General features: G+C 47.4%; 1 protein-coding gene across 6 annotated transcripts in view; it reads right to left on the bottom strand.

The window, feature by feature from the left end:
• Positions 1-1,552: 1,552 nt before the first annotated feature.
• The window catches only part of Best3 (bestrophin 3), a 49,142-nt gene continuing 33,081 nt past the window's right edge, over positions 1,553-17,613 (bottom strand). For 5 of the 6 annotated variants that reach the window (XM_087557254.1, XM_087557251.1, XM_087557253.1 and 2 more), the window contains one exon: positions 3,033-9,567. In XM_087557254.1, the coding sequence (XP_087413380.1) occupies positions 8,649-9,567 (919 nt within the window). In that variant the 3' untranslated portion in view covers positions 3,033-8,648. Of the gene's footprint in view, positions 9,568-17,613 lie in introns of all 6 variants that reach the window. The other variant, NM_001191783.2, reaches the window with a different exon arrangement.

Raw genomic sequence — 17,613 nt, 5'->3', positions numbered from 1 at the left:
CTCACTCTTTTTTATGTGGGCACTGTACAAGCTTCTGTATTTTCTTCTTCCTTCTTCCTATGTATGCATGACTCCCAGCAACTGACGTCTGTATGAAGCTACTGGTATTTCAAATAATGGGGTTGCAAACTCAAAATAACAACTAGGGCCATGCCAGCAATAAAGAAGTGCTCTCCTGTGTGGGGAGAGCGATGGGGAGCGGTTGAGGCTGTGGTAAACTGGGGGATGCTGAACTCAGACGCATGCTGGGAGCCACCAGTTAACTCACTGCAGAACAGGGCTGTGTGTCTGTGGTTCAGATTCCTAGCAAACACTGTTTTGCTTAGTTAGGGGGGAAAAAAAGACAAAAGACAAAATCCAATCAAGAAACCACAACACAACAAGACAAATTCAGGGTGAGTAAGATTGCCTTCAATTCTTCTGTTACACTTTCCTTCGTAGGAACTTACACTTCTGGGGTCCCCTAGTAGAAAGCTGTGGTGGTTTGAATTGGTTTGGCCCCCATAGACTCATGTGTTTAAATGCTTGGCCCATGGGGAGTGGCACTATTAGGAGGTGTCGCCTCTTGGAGTGGGTGTGGCTTCGTTGGAGGAAGTGCGTCACTATGTAGGCGGGCTTAAGCTCTGCCTAGCGTGGAACCAGAGCCTCCTCCTGGCTGCCTGTGGATCAAGATGTAGAATAGAACTCCCAGCTCCTTCTCCAGCACCATGTCTGCCTAGACTCTGCCACATCTTCTGCCACGATGATAATGGACCAGAGCTTTGAAACTGCAAGCCAGCCCCAATGAAATGTTTTTCTTTTTTTTTTTTTTTTGGTTCTTTTTTTTCGGAGCTGGGGACCGAACCCAGGGTCTTGCGCTTCCTAGGTAAGCGCTCTACCACTGAGCTAAATCCCCAGCCCGAAATGTTTTTCTTTATAGGAGTTGTCTTGGTCATGGTGTCGCTTCACAGCAATGAAACCCTAACTAAGACAAAGGTCTTGGCTGCTGAATGTTGACCTTTTGCAATGGCTGGTCCCTAAAATCACCATGCAGGAGAAAACTGGTAGAGTGAAAACCACCAGTGTGACCCTCTTGGAGAGGCACCGTGTTGAGCACTGACAAAGTGTCTCCTTTCAGGGTTCCCCGTTTTGGATGCTGCTCAGCTATGAACTTTTCCACTGGGCAGCGGATGAAATGGATGACTTCTGCTCAGACGCCATATTATTTGAAAAGTTCTAGTCTACGTTAGATGTCAAAATCGCTCAGCATTTCGCATTTAAGGCTGATTGAATGGGGATTACACCTTCCATCCATTCACTCAGAAGCGGGGCAGAACTGAGAACTCCTTCCCTCCCTTCCTCCCTCCCTCTTCCTACCTTCCTCCCTCCCTCCCTCCCTCCCTCCCTCCCTCCCTCCCTCCCTTTCTCTTCCTTCCTTCTTTCCTCCCTCCCTCTTCTTTCCTCCTTCCTTCTTTCCTTCCTCTCTTCCTTTCTTCTTTGGAAATAGGTACAATGCTTACACATTTTCCCTTCCTTTGCCAGAGTGCCCTACTGAAGTTCACATGACTCACCACACATTTAATATTGTTTCTATTATTTCAAAGGATGGCAGTTAATCCTAAAACTTCATATCTGTGCAAGGAAGAGAGGATGGGAGATCACAGGCAGGGCCCAAAGGATTGCTTCGGCATCCAAACCAGCTTTGCCTAATGACAGAGTCCTTCACAGTAATCAAAAGCCGAGGCTGTTGCTGATGGAGGCTCCTGGGGAGAAGGGCTCCTGAGGACGGAACTGCAAAGAGCACTTGGTCACATGTGTATTTATGGAGAAACGGGCTGTCCATTTGGAGCATCCAATGTGGAGACAGTATCTTTGCCAAGGGCTTGGCGTGAGACTCAGCTGCTGTGATTCCTGACTGATGGTGATTCCTGATGTGGCTGCCCATTTGCTCTGTGACTTAGACATGCCTCTTCACCTCTGGACCGGAGCTTGCTCCTGTGTAAAGCAAACACAGACAGGGGCATGCCCACTTGGGAACTGAGTGGGATAACGAACGGCTACCATGTACCATAGCGTTGGGTGCACAGTCAGCAGACATCCAGTGAATGCCTCTTTCCCGGCTCCCAGAGCACATTTGAAGGTAAGTCAGTGGAGGAGGTCGAGTGGCTCCGGCGCGCTGTGCTGGTAGGTGCTCGCCCATTGCATTCTCAATCCTAGTTGTCCTTTTGGATGGACCCAAGAGTCATGCTTTTCAATCCCAGTTAAGACTTTAATTGCTATGCTAATTGTTAGAGAGTGTGTGAACTGATGAGCTTCTCCAGTCCTCCTCCGAGATGGACACATGGAAGACCAATGGAAACGAAGCATTTAGCATGCCCGACATATGCCAAGTACTGTATAGCCTTGTTATTCCGGTGACCTCTCTACTTGAACCTGCTTCTTTGGTGCTCATTGGATATCCCCTCCCTCGTGCGCAGGATCTCCAGAGATGTTGCCGAGACTCATTCCATTCAAGCATCCATGCCGTGTTATTTATGATTTTGTGTGTGCCCCCTCTGCACACACGCTACTTTTCTATGCATCATTGCAAGTGCATCGCTTGCTTCTGAGGGCAGTGCTGACCATTCTCTGTGGGACGGAGCACACCGGTGTCCTGGATACTCAGGTAGCTTGACTGAAACCACACAGCTAGGTGTGTGGCCACATTAGATTGAGACTTGAAGGCTCTGTGCTTTGGGTGTAGATCTAACTTGCTTTTATTTATCTTTCTTTTATTTTCATTCTCTGTCTGTCTGTCTGTCTGTCTTAATGGGTCAAGTGCTCTTTTGAGCATTCGACACACAACTTGAAAATGACAGGGAATGCAAGTTATGCCCCAATAGAAGGGGGCTGGCTATCCCCAAAACAGGGAAGCAGAAGTCCGAATCCCACCACACTCACGGGGAGGGCATTATCCCCCTTCTCTTCTTTCAGGGTGCAGTGGACACAGACCTCTGAACTGAGGCCAGCTGGAAAACATCAGACTGAAGGCGGATAAATGAATGTGCCATTCAGAAATTTGCCACGTTCTTTATACGAAAATAATCACAACTCCTTTTTAATTTGGGGAACAGAAGAGCTGAATCTTTGTTGAAAGTGTTTTCTCATCCTGAAAAGTTATTTCCCTTTGGGATTTGTAAGGTCCAAGGACCATGCGGATGGATATCAACTTTAGCACTAGTATCAAGGAAGGAAGAGACTGACAAGACAGTTAAGTCAGAGGCTTAATGCTGTGAATGACAGAAGGAACTCTTTCTAAACAACAGGGATGAGAATCCCAAGGGGAAGGGGGGACCCAAAGAACAGATCGCCATAGTGAGAAGAGAGCTTTGTGCTAAGTCCCTGGAACACAGTCACAGTCATGCTTGCCGGTCACACAGGACAATCTGAGGCTCCTAGCCTTTTCCTTGGATGCTCACAATGGCTAAGAGGGGCTGTGGAGCCTAGTGAGCAGTCCATTTTCTAGACGAGAATCTATGTTTGCAAGGACATGTATTTGTTCAATTTCCTGCCTGCCCTTTTCTTTCTCAACGTCTTGCTGTTGTTTGCTTGTTTTGGTTTAGATTTTAGAGGTAAGTAAGATCTTGCTATATAGCCCAGGCTAGACACATCACATAGACCTAGTTGACTTTGAACTTTCAATGCTCCTGCCTCAGCCTCTTGGGTGCTGGGGTTATAGGCATGTGCCGCCATGCATGGCTTCGTTCAAGTTTTTGAAGTTGTTCTGAGGTGATTCACTGATTCTTCTTCGTACAGATGGTAGGTTTTGTATCTCCCCATTGCAGTCATCCATGCTCTCTATCCTTTGGCTGGAGGAGGCTGAAAGTGAACGCCGGAGAAATGGAAGCAACGGACTGGGCGGATGGGACAATGAAGGAGAAAGAGCGGGTGGCTCTTAAAGACTTGGACAGGAGAGGAAAAGTCAATGGGTGTTTAACGGAGATTGAACCTCAGAGTCAGGGGAGTGCTGTCTCTCGGATCTGGAGGAAAACAAAGGCTTGGCCTCACTACCGCTCTGATATGCAGATTATGTCAAAACACAACTAGGCTAAGCCTGTTCTTGATTGGTCACAGCACGGGGACATTGGACTATTTGTCTATGAGGTAGAGCTTGGGAGAAAACAATCTAGACAGGTGAAAATCAGGCAGAGAGGATAAATCCTTTATTTTTGGAGCCCTGGCCATGCGGGATAAAGACTCATTTTAGGATGGAGACTTTCCTCGTTTGGGTTCATCGAGCACTTCACGATTCGGTTTTAAGTGTGAGGACCAAATGGGAGGCTGTATTGCCTGGCTTTGTGTGTCAGTTGGACACAAGCTAGAGTGATCAGGGAGGAAGGAGCTACAGTTGAGGAAATGCCTCCATGAGATCCAGCTGTAAGGCATTTTCACAATTATTGATCAATGTGGGAGGGTCCAGCCCACTGTGGGTGGTGTCATCCCTGGGCTGGGGCTCCTGGGTTCTATATGAAAGCAGGCTGAGCAAACCACAGGGAGCAAGTCAGTAAGCAGCACCCCTCCATGGCCTCTGCATCAGCTCCTGCCTCTGGGTTCCTGCCCTGTGTGAGTTCCTGTCCTAATTTCCCCCATTGATGGACTATGATCTAGAATTGTAAGCCCAATAACCCTTTCCTCCCCAGCTTGCTTTTTGATGGTGGTGTTTCATCGCAGCAATAGGAACCCTGACTAAGACAAGTTGGTACCAGTGTAGTGGGGTATCACTGTGACAGACCCCACTATCCTTTAGGGAAGCATGTGGAAGGACTTTGGAACTTTGTGCTGGAAAACCCATTGAGAGTTGAGAACTCAGTGGGGTGCTCTGTGGGAGCTTGGAAGATAAGAATGGTGAGAGCAGTGCAGAAGATGGAGGCCTGGGTTGTGACATTTCAGAGGGAAGATTAAAGACTCAATCCAGAATGTTTGCGGTTTTGATTTAAGATTCTGTGGTTTTGGTTAGCTGGGGCTGAAGAATCAGCTGTGATTAACAAGACCAGAACTACTGAAGGGAAACCTTTGCATAACTAGGACTATTAATGCTGGGTCAGCGGGAGCTAAGAAATTACCAGGGTTTAAAAAGAGACCAGCATCACTGAGGTGAAATCTTCCGGGAAGTGTTTCCTGAGAGCACAGAGAAGCTGTGTTCCAGAGGCAGCCAAGACAGCAACTCATGCTGGCAACCACACTTGGTGTGCGTAAGAGTCACCCGGGTGGTACTGGTTTTGCAGGGATGAAGGGGTCATGGGGAGCCACTGAGGGTTGGCACAGGGGGCGGTCGGGAGAGCCCATTGGAAGATGCAGCCTCAGTGGCAGTTGAGAGCCTGGGACTGAAAAGGTTATGCCGAGAAGCTGAGGCTTGGGACCAGGAAGAAAGCCTATGACAGGCTATTGGTGAACGTGTAGCCTGTGATCTCGGTGGTTTTGGAGATGCCGGTACCATGGGACAACCACCAAGAACAGCAGCAGCAGCGGATTGGAGCCAGTCGGAGCCTAGAAGATAAGCTCTGTGCTACGGAGGGCAGAGCTGGAGAAGTGACCAAGTCCTTGGAAGGAGTCGGGAGAGCATGAGTGGATCCCAGATATTGGTTGGTTGGAGTTTGATTTTGCTTTGCTCTGATTGTGACTGTGCCCTGATTTTTTTCCCCCTCTTGAAGCAAAGTATTTTACTGGAGCTTACAGTTAAGAGACTTTGGATTTAGGAGATTAGATATTTTAAAGGGACTGAAATTTTAATGTGTTTGAATTCGTAGAGACTGTGAGACTTTTAAAGTTATAGATCTTGGGGATGAATAAGAAAGGGAGAGTTGTGGCTTAAGAGTGAGTGTTTGTGTGTCAAGTTGACATGGGGTCAGTTGTCCTGGCTGGCTTTGTGTGTCAACACCAAGAGTCATCAGAAAGGAGGGAGCTACAGTTGAGGAAATGCCTCCATGAGATCCAGCTGTAAGGCATTAGTGATCAATGGGAGAGGGCCCAGCCCATGGTGGGTGGGGCCATCCTTGAAGAGTAGTCCTGGGTTCTACAAGAAAACAGGCTGAACAAGCCATGTGGAGCAAGCCAGTAGTAAGCAGCATCCCCTTCGTGGCCTCTGCATCAGCGCCTGCCTCCAGGTTCCAGCCTTGCTTGAGTTCTGGCCCTGACTTCCTCCATTGATGGACTATTGATTTGGAAGTGTGAGCTGAAGAAACCCTCTCCTCCCCAGCTTACTCTTTGGTCACGGTGTTTCAGCACAGCAATAGGAACTTTAACTAAAGCAGAGACAGTCTCACAATTTGAGGAAATATTGAGGAACTTAACGAATTCTCAGTGATAAAGCTGTGTAAGAGATACACAGGAATAGAGATAAATGAACACCTCCCATCTCTTCATAAAGCTACTCTTCTGCATGCAGCTGATAGCTTTGGATTTAAGAATGAAAACTGATTACCCTTCAAAGTAGAAAGTTACTTGTATCTAAACAATAGGTGGAACTAAAGAGAAGAAGATGAGGGGACTTATCATCCCCCTCCAGATGTGTACTCAAGGAAAGTGTCTGAGGGCGGTGGTGACTGGGAAAGGTTGGGGCTCTGGCCTTTTAGCAAAGTAATGGGGTTTGAGCCCCAAAGCCTGTCTGTAATGCTTTGGGGATTACAGTCCTTTCCTGGGAGCTAACGGTGAGGAGCAACGTAGAGAACCATCTGTACACAGCATTTCTTCTAACAGCCTATCATCTCAGTCCTTTAAGAAAAGCCGGTTAAGGGAGGGGTTGTTGCTTTTTGCCCCTTTCGAGGCCTGTTGCGATTTGGGGTCTTCTGGGAATGCGCCCCTTATAACGCAGCACATCAGGACTGTGTGACAGCAGAAGGAATAGGGATTCTTACCAGCTTTCTTCTATAATGACACATGAAAAAGACAGTGGCTAAGGCTCAAAGGCAGAAACTCTGCTCTCCTCTGTGGCTGAAGATTGTCCTGAGCAGGGAAGATCCAGAGAGGTCTCCAGGGCTGGAGAGGATTGGCACAAACCTGTGACTAGCTGCCTTGGGGCATCCTCTAGAAGATGGGGCAAAGTGCTAGCCGATTCAGGGCTTCACAGACAGCATGGTATAGTAAGGAAGTGTGGGCTCGTGAGCCAGATATGACTGGCTGTGTGAGTTCAGGAAAATGAGCTCTCTGATGCGTCTGTTGTCATCTTTAAAGTGGAGCTAATGGTACGTCGGTCTCCTCAGCCTCTTCAAGGATTCTGAGCTCATCTGTGGACTTTAGACGTGACTGCAAGGAGCACGGAGACACCCGATCAGTGTCACTGCTATTAGAGTTTCTTGTTTCCGAAGCCACCCTCTCAAGCTCCGTGACCTGTCAGGTGGAAAGGCTAAGCGCTCAGGAAGCAAAGCTTTTCAAAGCTGCGAGCTTGCAAAATATAACCTGCGGGCTTCTGAAAAGGTGGTTGGCAACTCTGTTTTCACTGTGCGGTTCTGGACCCTGTAATCTACGCAGCTCTGATGTCTTCTTATAAAACAACCCCATAGAAACAGTAAGTGGTTCCATGCTTTGATACAATTGGGATGGTTTTGCTTAGGACTGCGTTCAGCAGATCTAAACCATGTCGTCCTTCGGTGGTGTAGCACGCGGCTATGCTGTACTCCTATCCTCTTAGCTTCGTTCTTCTCCGGTTTCTTTTTTTTTTTTTTTTTTTTTTTTGGTTCTTTTTTTTTTCCCCGGAGCTGGGGACCGAACCCAGGGCCTTGCGCTTCCTAGGTAAGCGCTCTACCACTGAGCTAAATCCCCAGCTCCTTCTTCTCCGGTTTCTAAGGTGAAGGAACAGGAACGGAGTGTTTGCGATAGTGGCGGACACCGTCAGCGCACATACACACCATCAACCCACATACACCTCTTACAGCAGGGCTGGAAGCATGAAAGGCTGGGTGTGTCAGTCTCCCCTCCCAGTATCCCAGAGTTTGCACATGTGACAAGCAATGAGCAACCGAGTTGGAAAGAGAAAAATGTTGTAACCTGGAAAGGGGGACAGATTAGAGTCATGGGAGGAGCTAGACGAGGGAGGAGGGACGAGGAAAAATGGAGGAAGAAAGTAAAGAGGGAGAGAGAAAAATGAAGATCAGACAGTGAGATCGTTCTTGAAGAGAAAAGGAACTTTCTGGTGCTGAGGGAATTTAAGAGTTACAGAAACACCAGTTATAGAAGGTGGGTGTGAGATGGTCAGGAAGTCAGTGGAACAACTATAAGAAAAAGGCCTCTGGGCATGGTATGGCCTATTTCTTGTCTCTGTAGCTAAAGGAAAAAAAAAAAAAGAGCGGTACAGGAAGGAGCCGGAAAAGGAACAGGGCCCTTTGTTTCTGGGCTTTCTATGGGATTGGACTATGATCTGTTATGGCTCTCTCCAAAGCTAATCAGATGTAGGTGTATACATTTGTATGCTGTCCCTCATTTGGTTACAGTAATCCACTTTGGGCTGTATAATTTTCACGAAAGCCCCTTTGTGCTAGACGATGTGGATGCGTTTGAGCTTTGCAGCAACATAATGCCCTAAGGAGTTCGAAGTAGCCTGTATAGTAGGATCATTTCTCTAAATGCTGGCCAGTTCCTGGGGGCTGTTCCCCCTGGGTCAGTGCGCACAGCTTTATATAAAGTAGGAAGCTAGGCTAGAACCAGGTCCTGGGGCGCGGCGGTGTTCCCTTAAGGGGTTCTTCAGTGTGCTCGTTGTTAAACTCCAGGATGTCCGTTTCCTTATCCAAACTTTCCATTAAATACAGGATGTCGGGAGAGACGGCAGAGCCAGCCCCAGGATGGACTCCGTTGGTCTCTGAGGATGTTTCTGTGTCAAGTAAAAGAGCATTCTCTGGACTCACAGGATCCGGACCTAAGTTTCCTAGGGAGGTGTGCCTGGACTCCCGAAACACTGGTAGGCTCCACCTTTTGGGGAATATGTCATCATCTAGATCTTCCTCAAACTTGAACAAGTCTTTTTCAGTCCCGGCTGAAATAGTCTGGGGTTCGGGGTCCCCAGGAGGTGTCACCTTCCCCGAGGGGTCTTCCTGCTGCTCAGTCCCGCTCGCCTGCACCCCAGTGAACTCGAGGCTCAAGATGGAGGTAGTGGAGTCACGCTGATGGTTGTCTGATGCGAACGCCGCCTCCGGGGCTTCGGCTGCAGTGATTAGGACCTCGGGGACCTGGGGCATTTTGGTAGGGGAGGCCCTCACACTGGACTGCTGGCTCAGGCTCTGCAGAGTGCTGGTGCGGCTGGTCTCCCTGATGGTGGACAATTCTCCCATGCTGGAGTGAAGCTTAGGGCTGCCCTCCTGGGAGTGGGATTGCTTCCGGGTAGGTGAGCCTCGGTGGGGGTTCCTTGAGGGCACATTCAGCAGATCCCGAGCTGGGCTTGGGGGGAAGAACATGGAGCTGTCACTGGCCTGCCTGCCGAAACTCCTCCTCCTCTTGGGACTGCCGGGGTGCTCGTGGGTACTCAGGAAACGCTTGACCCTCCTCATCACCGAGTGCCGGTGGCCTTGCTTCTCATAGTTCCACAGCCAATCCTCCGCGGGAAAGTCGGACCCGGACAGCCTGAAGGAAGCACAGGACAGAAGACAGAGTAGCTGCAGGACTAAGGTGGGGAGGTTACAGAGTTAAGAGGTGAGTCATAGCAACTGCTACTTACACATCCAAAACGATAACTGAGGAAATGTAGAAGGCAAGAATATATGAGCACATGGTCCATTAAGAACCAAGGGATGACATCATTTTATATCTAGTCACCTCTGGGAAATTCCACTGAATAGACGTCTCCCCTTCTCTGGGAGCTACATTCCAAGGTCCCTGGTGGATTTCCAGATAGTGGTACCAGAGTGTGGATGGGAGCGCCTTTCCTATATTATCTAAACACGTACCACTCATGGCTATAACTTACTTATTAGAGTCTCGCTTATCCCAGGCTTGCCTCAAGCTTGCTATACTGCCTAGGAGGGTTTGAACGTCTAATCCTGCTACCTCCACTTCCCAAGTTTTGGGATTACAGACATGTGCTGCCATACGTGGCTATGTGGCTAAATAACTTACGTTAAAAAGATATTATAACTATGCATCTCTGTATGGTGCATGTGTATGAGTATGGGCACATGCATGTCATGGAGCGACAGTGGAGTGGCCTCCAATGAGGACAGCTTTTGGGAGTCAATTCTTTCCTTCCAGTGTGGGTTCCAGGGATCCAGCTCAGGACATCAGGCTTCTGTGGCAAGTTTATTTTTACCAGCACAGCCATCTGGTCTATCCTTCCATAACTTCTGCAGCATTGAGCGTGGCAGCAAAAGTATCATGGGTTCTTGGGTTCTCTTTCCATTCCTTTTTTTTTAAAGATTTATTTATTTATTTATTTATTTATTTATTTATTTATTTATAAGTACATTGTAGCTGTTTTCAGACACACCAGAAGAGGGCATCAGATCTCATTACAGATGGTTGTGAACTGGGATGTGGTTGCTGGGAATTGAACTCAGGTCCTCTGGAAGAGCAGTCAGTGCTCTTAACCGCTGAGCCATCTCTCCAGCCCTCTCTTCACATTCTTAATGATATCATGGGCTGATGCATTCTTGTCCATATTAATAAATGGCATTTTTTCATTAATCAAGAATGTTCACTTTTCACGAGCAAGGGACACATCTCACAACCTCTCTTAGACAGAGCCCAAAACTATCAGTGTTGTTACTCTTGTGGGCTATTGTTAAGCAGAAAAATAAATTAAGGTATCTTTCTGACCACAAGTACTGCAATGCAGGTACCATCGTCAATGTGAGAACTGAGTTGGATCGGAAGTTAGGGGCAGGTAGGGCGTGTACACCAGACCGAGGGGTTCACAGCCAGATGAGGTGCTGTCAGAGCTCCACATATTGTCACACGGTCAGAGTGGCGTGCAATTCGCTATCTGTGAGTTGTTTCCATAACCTCCCATTTAATATCTTTGGGCTGTGGTTGACTCTGTGTAACTGAAACTAGTGGAGGCAAAATGGCAGACCAGAAAGGCTTTTCATGTACTTATAAAAGCGTGGGTGGGAAGGAACGGCACCATGGTGTTAGGATGAAAATAGTTTTAGCCACATGGACTCCCTTCCGGAGTCTTGGTGACCTCCGGGGGTTTCCAGATTGCACTTTGAAAATTACTGACCTAGCAACTTGAATGTTAATGTATACTGTTCAAAATTTGTCCCCCAGGACCCATCATTCCCCTCGACTTTATAAAAACAATAATGGGTCATGGCTAAACTTAAGAGACTTCAAGGACTGGTGGGATGGCTCAGTGCATAGTGCCGCCTAAGTCTGACAACCTGAGCTTCATCCCAAGAACCCACAGGAAAGGACCCTACGAGGTTGTCTTCTGGCCTTCATACTGCCTGTGTGCGCTCGTGTGGCCCCTCCCCCAGATAAATTTAAACAAGAGGGCGGGAATGCACACAGCTAAAGCTCATTTAAGTATCAGGATGAGGATGTCCCTTCATATTGCTACTGTTACCAACGCTAGAGGCCTGAGTGAGGCCCAGGAGGAGAATCATGTCTGAGGACCTGGTGCAGCTCAAATGTAAGTCTTACTCCAATGCTTTTGCTACTGTTTCCTTTGACATAAAGCCTGCCACCCAGGTGTCAAAAGGCCCTAGAGCCACACAGTATAGAGTAAAACGCAGTCCTCCTCGGAAGGAGCTGAGAAATGTCTGGTAAGTGCTTGACACTTCAGCTACTGGGTTAGGGCTCAGCCAGGAGGAGCCAGAACACAGATAGGATATGTGGAGGTGGGGTGGGCTCTCTCTGTGGTTGGGGTTCCCCAGGTAGGTTTGATGGATTTGCCACGGCCAAGAATTTCTCATGGGAATGCTTTTGGATCCCCTTCAAGGGTTAAATAAGATTTGCAAATGAAGCAAGGAAGCCCAGGGTTGTCCCTCACCTCTGTCAGCTTCGGCCTTAATTGGGTTTGAAGGGCAACTTAAACACTTGCCCTGATGTGCCAGTGGCTTGCACTGGCTCAGGGAGCAGCAGCCACCCAGCCGTCCCAGTCCAGGGCCGCTGATCACACGGTGACAACATGCCTTATGCCAGGTGTGTTTTCTGTGTGTGAAGGAAAAGGATGCAGGTGAGAGTGCGGAGGGAACTGCCAGAGAAAGTGTGCTCCTGCGTTTATGAATAAAAGATGGAGGAGAGGATCGCCCAGCTAAATGCCCCGGGATGGTGCTTGATTACAGCCTTGTGCTGTTATTCTGAAGTCCCAGCAGTGTCCTTGGCCACCGGATAGTCTACTGGCCCTCTCTTGGAGCCAGTGTGGATCCTGTTACATCTCCTGGGGAGATGCAGACTCATGCTTTGGTGGCCCCAGTGACCCTGCTCCTTGGGTTTCATTAGGTCAGCTCACAGGACCTAATTAGTCACACTTTACAGCAATCTACTTAGCTGGGGAGGACCAGAGGAGTGGAAAATACAGTCGCTCCCTACAACCGGAGGTGCTCTGAGGACAGGAGGTCATGCTAGCATACTCTTTACAGGCCGGCATATACTCTCTTCTTGGGACATTGACAATTCATTTGGTTTGTTTCCCTTTAACTACATCCAAGGTACCCTAACTCTCAAGAGTTTGTCTTCTAGAACAAAACTCTGTATTAATATTGATTTGGAACTTCGTGACTCAAAAGGAAAAATCAAATAAACAAAACAAGACAAAACAAAATGGACCAGCAAGATAAGGGCATTTGCCACCTACATTGATGGGTGGAGTTTGATCTCTGGAACCCACATGGTGGAAGGGGAGAACAGGTAGGTATTGGTAAGTTATCCTCTGACTCCATATATACACAAAGGCCTGTTACGCTCAACACACACACACACACACACACACACGTATACACACATATACACACACAAATATAAACACAAACACATATATACACACATATATATATACACATTCATAAACATATACACTATACACACTAGACATACAAACACACATATACACACTTTATACACATACATTCACACACATGTATAGACACAAATACATACAGAAACACACCCATATACCCATATATACACATTCATACACATACAAACACACAAATACACATATATACTATACACACTAGACATACAAACACACATATATACACTTTATACACATACATTCACACACACACTCCAAGTAAGTGTGAAAAAGGATTAAAAACTCCACCTGAACACTAGTGTGGTGGAGAGGTACACTGACCTACAGCAATCACAATAAGCTCCTAAGTCAGACGGGGGGGGGGGGGGGGGGGGGGGCACAGATAAGCAAGCAGACCCACAGTGGGGAGCCCTGCTGAGGAGACCCGCTGGGTGACACTTCCCTGCTTCCTAAGACTGTGGTGTTGATACAGGATTTACCTGCTAAGTTTTATGGCTAACGTTATCAAGCCTCAGCCATGAACAATTTGTTACATCATATGCCTTATTACAATTTTCAAGGAGGAAGAAGGCATAGATACAAACATCTACGCTTGAAATTAAGTTTTTGTGCCAGCAATTTTTTTTTTTTTTGGTTCTTTTTTTCGGAGCTGGGGACTGAACCCAGGGCCTTGCGCCAGGGTTCTCACGGATCTCATGATAGAGTAATGAGGGGTGTCCTTGAGGTCCGTGTGCCAGGCCTGAGCCACAGCACAAGTCTCCAGTATTCTAGAACGAGTGATCTTTCTTCTAAGTGCGGGCTGCACCAAAGAATTTTGCTGACACTCAATGCCTACCCTTTCCTTTCTCTAAAAGCCATGACCTGTGTCTGTATGTTGTGTGTGTGTGTGTGTGTGTGTATGTGTGTGTGTGTGTGTATGTACAATGTGCTTTGATGTTCTGATATGCAGAAACTCAGTTTAAGAACAGAATGGGGGCTGGAGAGATGGCTCAGTGGTTAAGAGCACTGACTGCCCTTCCAGAAATCCTGAGTTCAAGCAAGCAGAGCCCTGCTGAGGAGACCCGCTGGGTGACACTTCCCTGCCTCCTAAGACTGTGGTGTTGATACAGGATTTACCTGCTAAGTTTTATGGCTAACGTTATCAAGCCTCAGCCATGAACAATTTGTTACATCATATGCCTTATTACAATTTTCAAGGAGGAAGAAGGCATAGATACAAACATCTACGCTTGAAATTAAGTTTTTGTGCCAGCAATTTTTTTTTTTTTTGGTTCTTTTTTTTCGGAGCTGGGGACTGAACCCAGGGCCTTGCGCTTCCTAGGCAAGCGCTCTACCACTGAGCTAAATCCCCAACCCCAGCGATTTTTTTTCAACAAAGAATTAGACCTGCGTAGATGAAGAAGACATGAGACATTTCCCGAGAAAGCAGTGACTTAGATGAACAAGGGTGCGGGAATTAGCCTGCGTTTGAGGTGGTGTGAAACAGATGGTGTTAGTCCTGGCCGGGATGACAGTCTTCAGGTGTGCTGTGAGGGTCCGGGCTTTGTCTCTCAGGCTGAAACTGTCTGGTTTTGCTATTGCCTGCACTGAAAAGGCTACATGGACAGCGATGTTGATGAGCTCATAGGGTAGAAAAAACGCCTTGGAGGGGACTCACACCATTGGCCTGAAACTGGGCCTTTAGTGGGACACCAGGGGTCTCACGGATCTCATGATAGAGTAATGAGGGGTGTCCTTGAGGTCCGTGTGCCAGGCCTGAGCCACAGCACAAGTCTCCATTATTCTAGAAGAGTGATCTTTCTTCTAAGTGCGGGCTGCACCAAAGAATTTTGCTGACACTCAATGCCTACCCTTTCCTTTCTCTAAAAGCCATGACCTGTGTCTGTATGTTGTGTGTGTGTGTGTGTGTGTGTGTGTGTGTGTGTGTGTGTGTGTGTATGTACAATGTGCTTTGATGTTCTGATATGCAGAAACTCGGTTTAAGAACAGAATGGGGGCTGGAGAGATGGCTCAGTGGTTAAGAGCACTGACAGCCCTTCCAGAAATCCTGAGTTCAATTCCCAGCAACCACATGGTGGCTACAATCATCTGTAATGGGATCTGATGCCCTCTTCTGGTGTGTCTGAAGACAGCTACAGTGTACTCACATACATAAAATAAGTAAATAAATCTTAAAAAAAAAAACAAAAAACCAGAATGGCCTGAAGATTAGAGGGTAGGTAAAAACATTGAGACAAAGTCCAGTGTACTTAAGTTGTTCTTTTTTTTTTGGTTCTTTTTTTCGGAGCTGGGGACCGAACCCAGGGCCTTGCGCTTCCTAGGTAAGCGCTCTACCACTGAGCTAAATCCCCAGCCCCACTTAAGTTGTTCTTGATCTCATTATGCAGAGAGACTTCAGATGTATCTGCTTGTTCAGATGTATCCATTGTTTCCACTTCCCTAGTACCGGGATACTGCAGTACATACCTGGTTGGTGAGATGTTGGGGATTGAGCATACCAGCAGCTACATTTAACTTTTAAAGTGTATTTTTAGTACTCGCCAGAGGCCCTGGTATGATAGCATTTAAGCAACCACAGCCAAAGCATTACATGCTAGGGCAGAAACATTCCCACTGTTAGGGAGGATCACCTGAAACAGCCAGTTATTTCAGAACTCATTTGAATCAAGATAGGCAGGCAATTCAAGACAGGAGGACATTCCCAGGAGGTGCCACGAAGCCACCAGTTTAGAGAGGTGGAGAGAAAGAGTCATTTCATGTAGGACAAACAACTCTGGGAATTTGAGGGGGAGGATGGACACTAGCCCTGCCATGTTGGGAGACTCGCATGGCTCTCTGTGACTTAACACCACACAGGGCAAACTGGTAGCTGTGACATTTTTACCTGCCTTTTATGTTTCTTGGAGTTGAAAGGGTGGCACACATCAGAGAACTTTGAAGAACAAAGGGTGTGAAAGGGATTGTCAGTCACTGGGAACTCTTAGAAGCGGTCCCCAGGGGCCAGAGCAAGTGGCAAAAACACTTGCCAGTAAAGGCCTTTTTCTTCTTTGAAAGAGTTCTTTAAAAACTGTCACTGCAGTTGGGAGCTTCCCCAGATAGTTGAAAACCTTAGATAGGATGACTTAGCAGCTAGTTAACAGACTGGGGCACTGGCTGGGTGTGGAGAGGATGTACAAGGGCTGGCAGAAGCTGGGAAATTCAGGGCAGGAAGCCAGTGCTGACTACATGAGCTAGGAGACCTCTCTGTCCTGCCCTGGCCTTTCAGGATTATTTGTCTCTGCCAGTAGCTATACATTGCTACTTCTGTGAGTCACCCATACACAGGTACAGGACACATGGGAATGAGCAAGGTTGTCCCATATGGACACTTTTGAAAGAAGCATAAAAGGAAAGCAAAGGGCAAAGCAGGGAGATGTCTCAGTGGGAGCTGATTTCATATTCAATGTTGAAAAAGGATAACAAGACCTGGCATTTAAAAATGTCTGTTGAACACCTACAAAACCGTCAGACACAAGCACTAAGGGCATGAGCAGTGTCGACTCTAGAAAAGTCTGTTCACGGTGCAGAATAAGTTCCATCCCATGTTACTTTAACAATGAAGACACAAGAGCCTGGCTTCCAAAGGCCACGGCACAGTGCCCGTTTCTTAGTGTGTGTGCAGGGTATAAAGACCAGAGCAGGCCCCTGCAAATGACCTGGAAGACTTCATGTCTTCTGTTCTGTTTTCAAAGCAGGTCTGTCCTCACTATCGTCATGGTGTAATTACAGAGCTTTGGGAAGTTGAGAGACAAACCCCACCTCACTGGCCTTCCTTTTTCCACTTTTGGAGTGGTGTTTTGACGATTAGAATTCAAATAATAAAAAGTCCTCTTAACATAATTGAAACTCGGAGGTTAGGAGAGTGGGACTTAATAGGTGGAGTTCCGTTTCTCCTGTCAGCTTGACTGTTTTGAAACTGTGGCGCTCTCAATGTTGGGGAGGCTACACCACCGGCAAGTTCTGGGGAGGAGCCCGAGAACCTGCCAGGCACATGCAGGGGAGCAGTCAGACCCAGGCAACAGAGCGACCGGAACACCCACTCCAGTGGAGTCTGTGTGAGGAAGCTCTTGTGCTTCGTTTCTATCCAGAACAGAGGCCTGTGCCTGGAATGGCTTGGCCTCCTGGAGGTCCTGGCAGTCTCCCTACAAAAAGACGATGACTAGGGTCTACGCTTGCAGTGGAGGTGCCTTCTGTGTTGTAGCCTTGGTGATCTTAGCAACTTTAAGCCTGTCAACAATATCTGATTTTAAGAATATAGGGGTTGGGGATTTAGCTCAGCGGTAGAGCGCTTGCCTAGCGAGGGCAAGGCCCTGGGTTCAGTCCCCAGCTCCGAAAAAAAAAAAAAATAGCAGTGTGAGAAGATGGCCATGTACCTTTAGATGTCTCAGGAACTGAAAGTTCAGAGACGGAAACGTCTCACACCATCATGATCCTGATAAACTCAACGGCTGCACCCATTAGTTCCCAGCGAATAGGAGAGAAATTGCAGCTATTAAGAACATGACTGTTCCAGAAAAGCCTTTCCCCCACTTTGGGAAAGTTTTGCTTAGCATGATTCAGAACAGTAGTGACTCTTTTAGAAAGATCATGGATAAGTCCCAACAAGTTGAGCAAACATCAAGAGTTAACTAGAAGGAAAAAAGAAACTAACATTG

Source organism: Rattus norvegicus, chromosome 7 (assembly GCF_021556685.1).
Source record: "Rattus norvegicus strain SHRSP/BbbUtx chromosome 7, alternate assembly SHRSP_T2T, whole genome shotgun sequence".
In the NCBI taxonomy this organism is placed as follows: domain Eukaryota; kingdom Metazoa; phylum Chordata; class Mammalia; order Rodentia; family Muridae; genus Rattus; species Rattus norvegicus.
The sequence above is the reverse complement of the archived record's forward strand: the minus strand, read 5'-3'. Positions and strand labels throughout refer to the sequence as shown.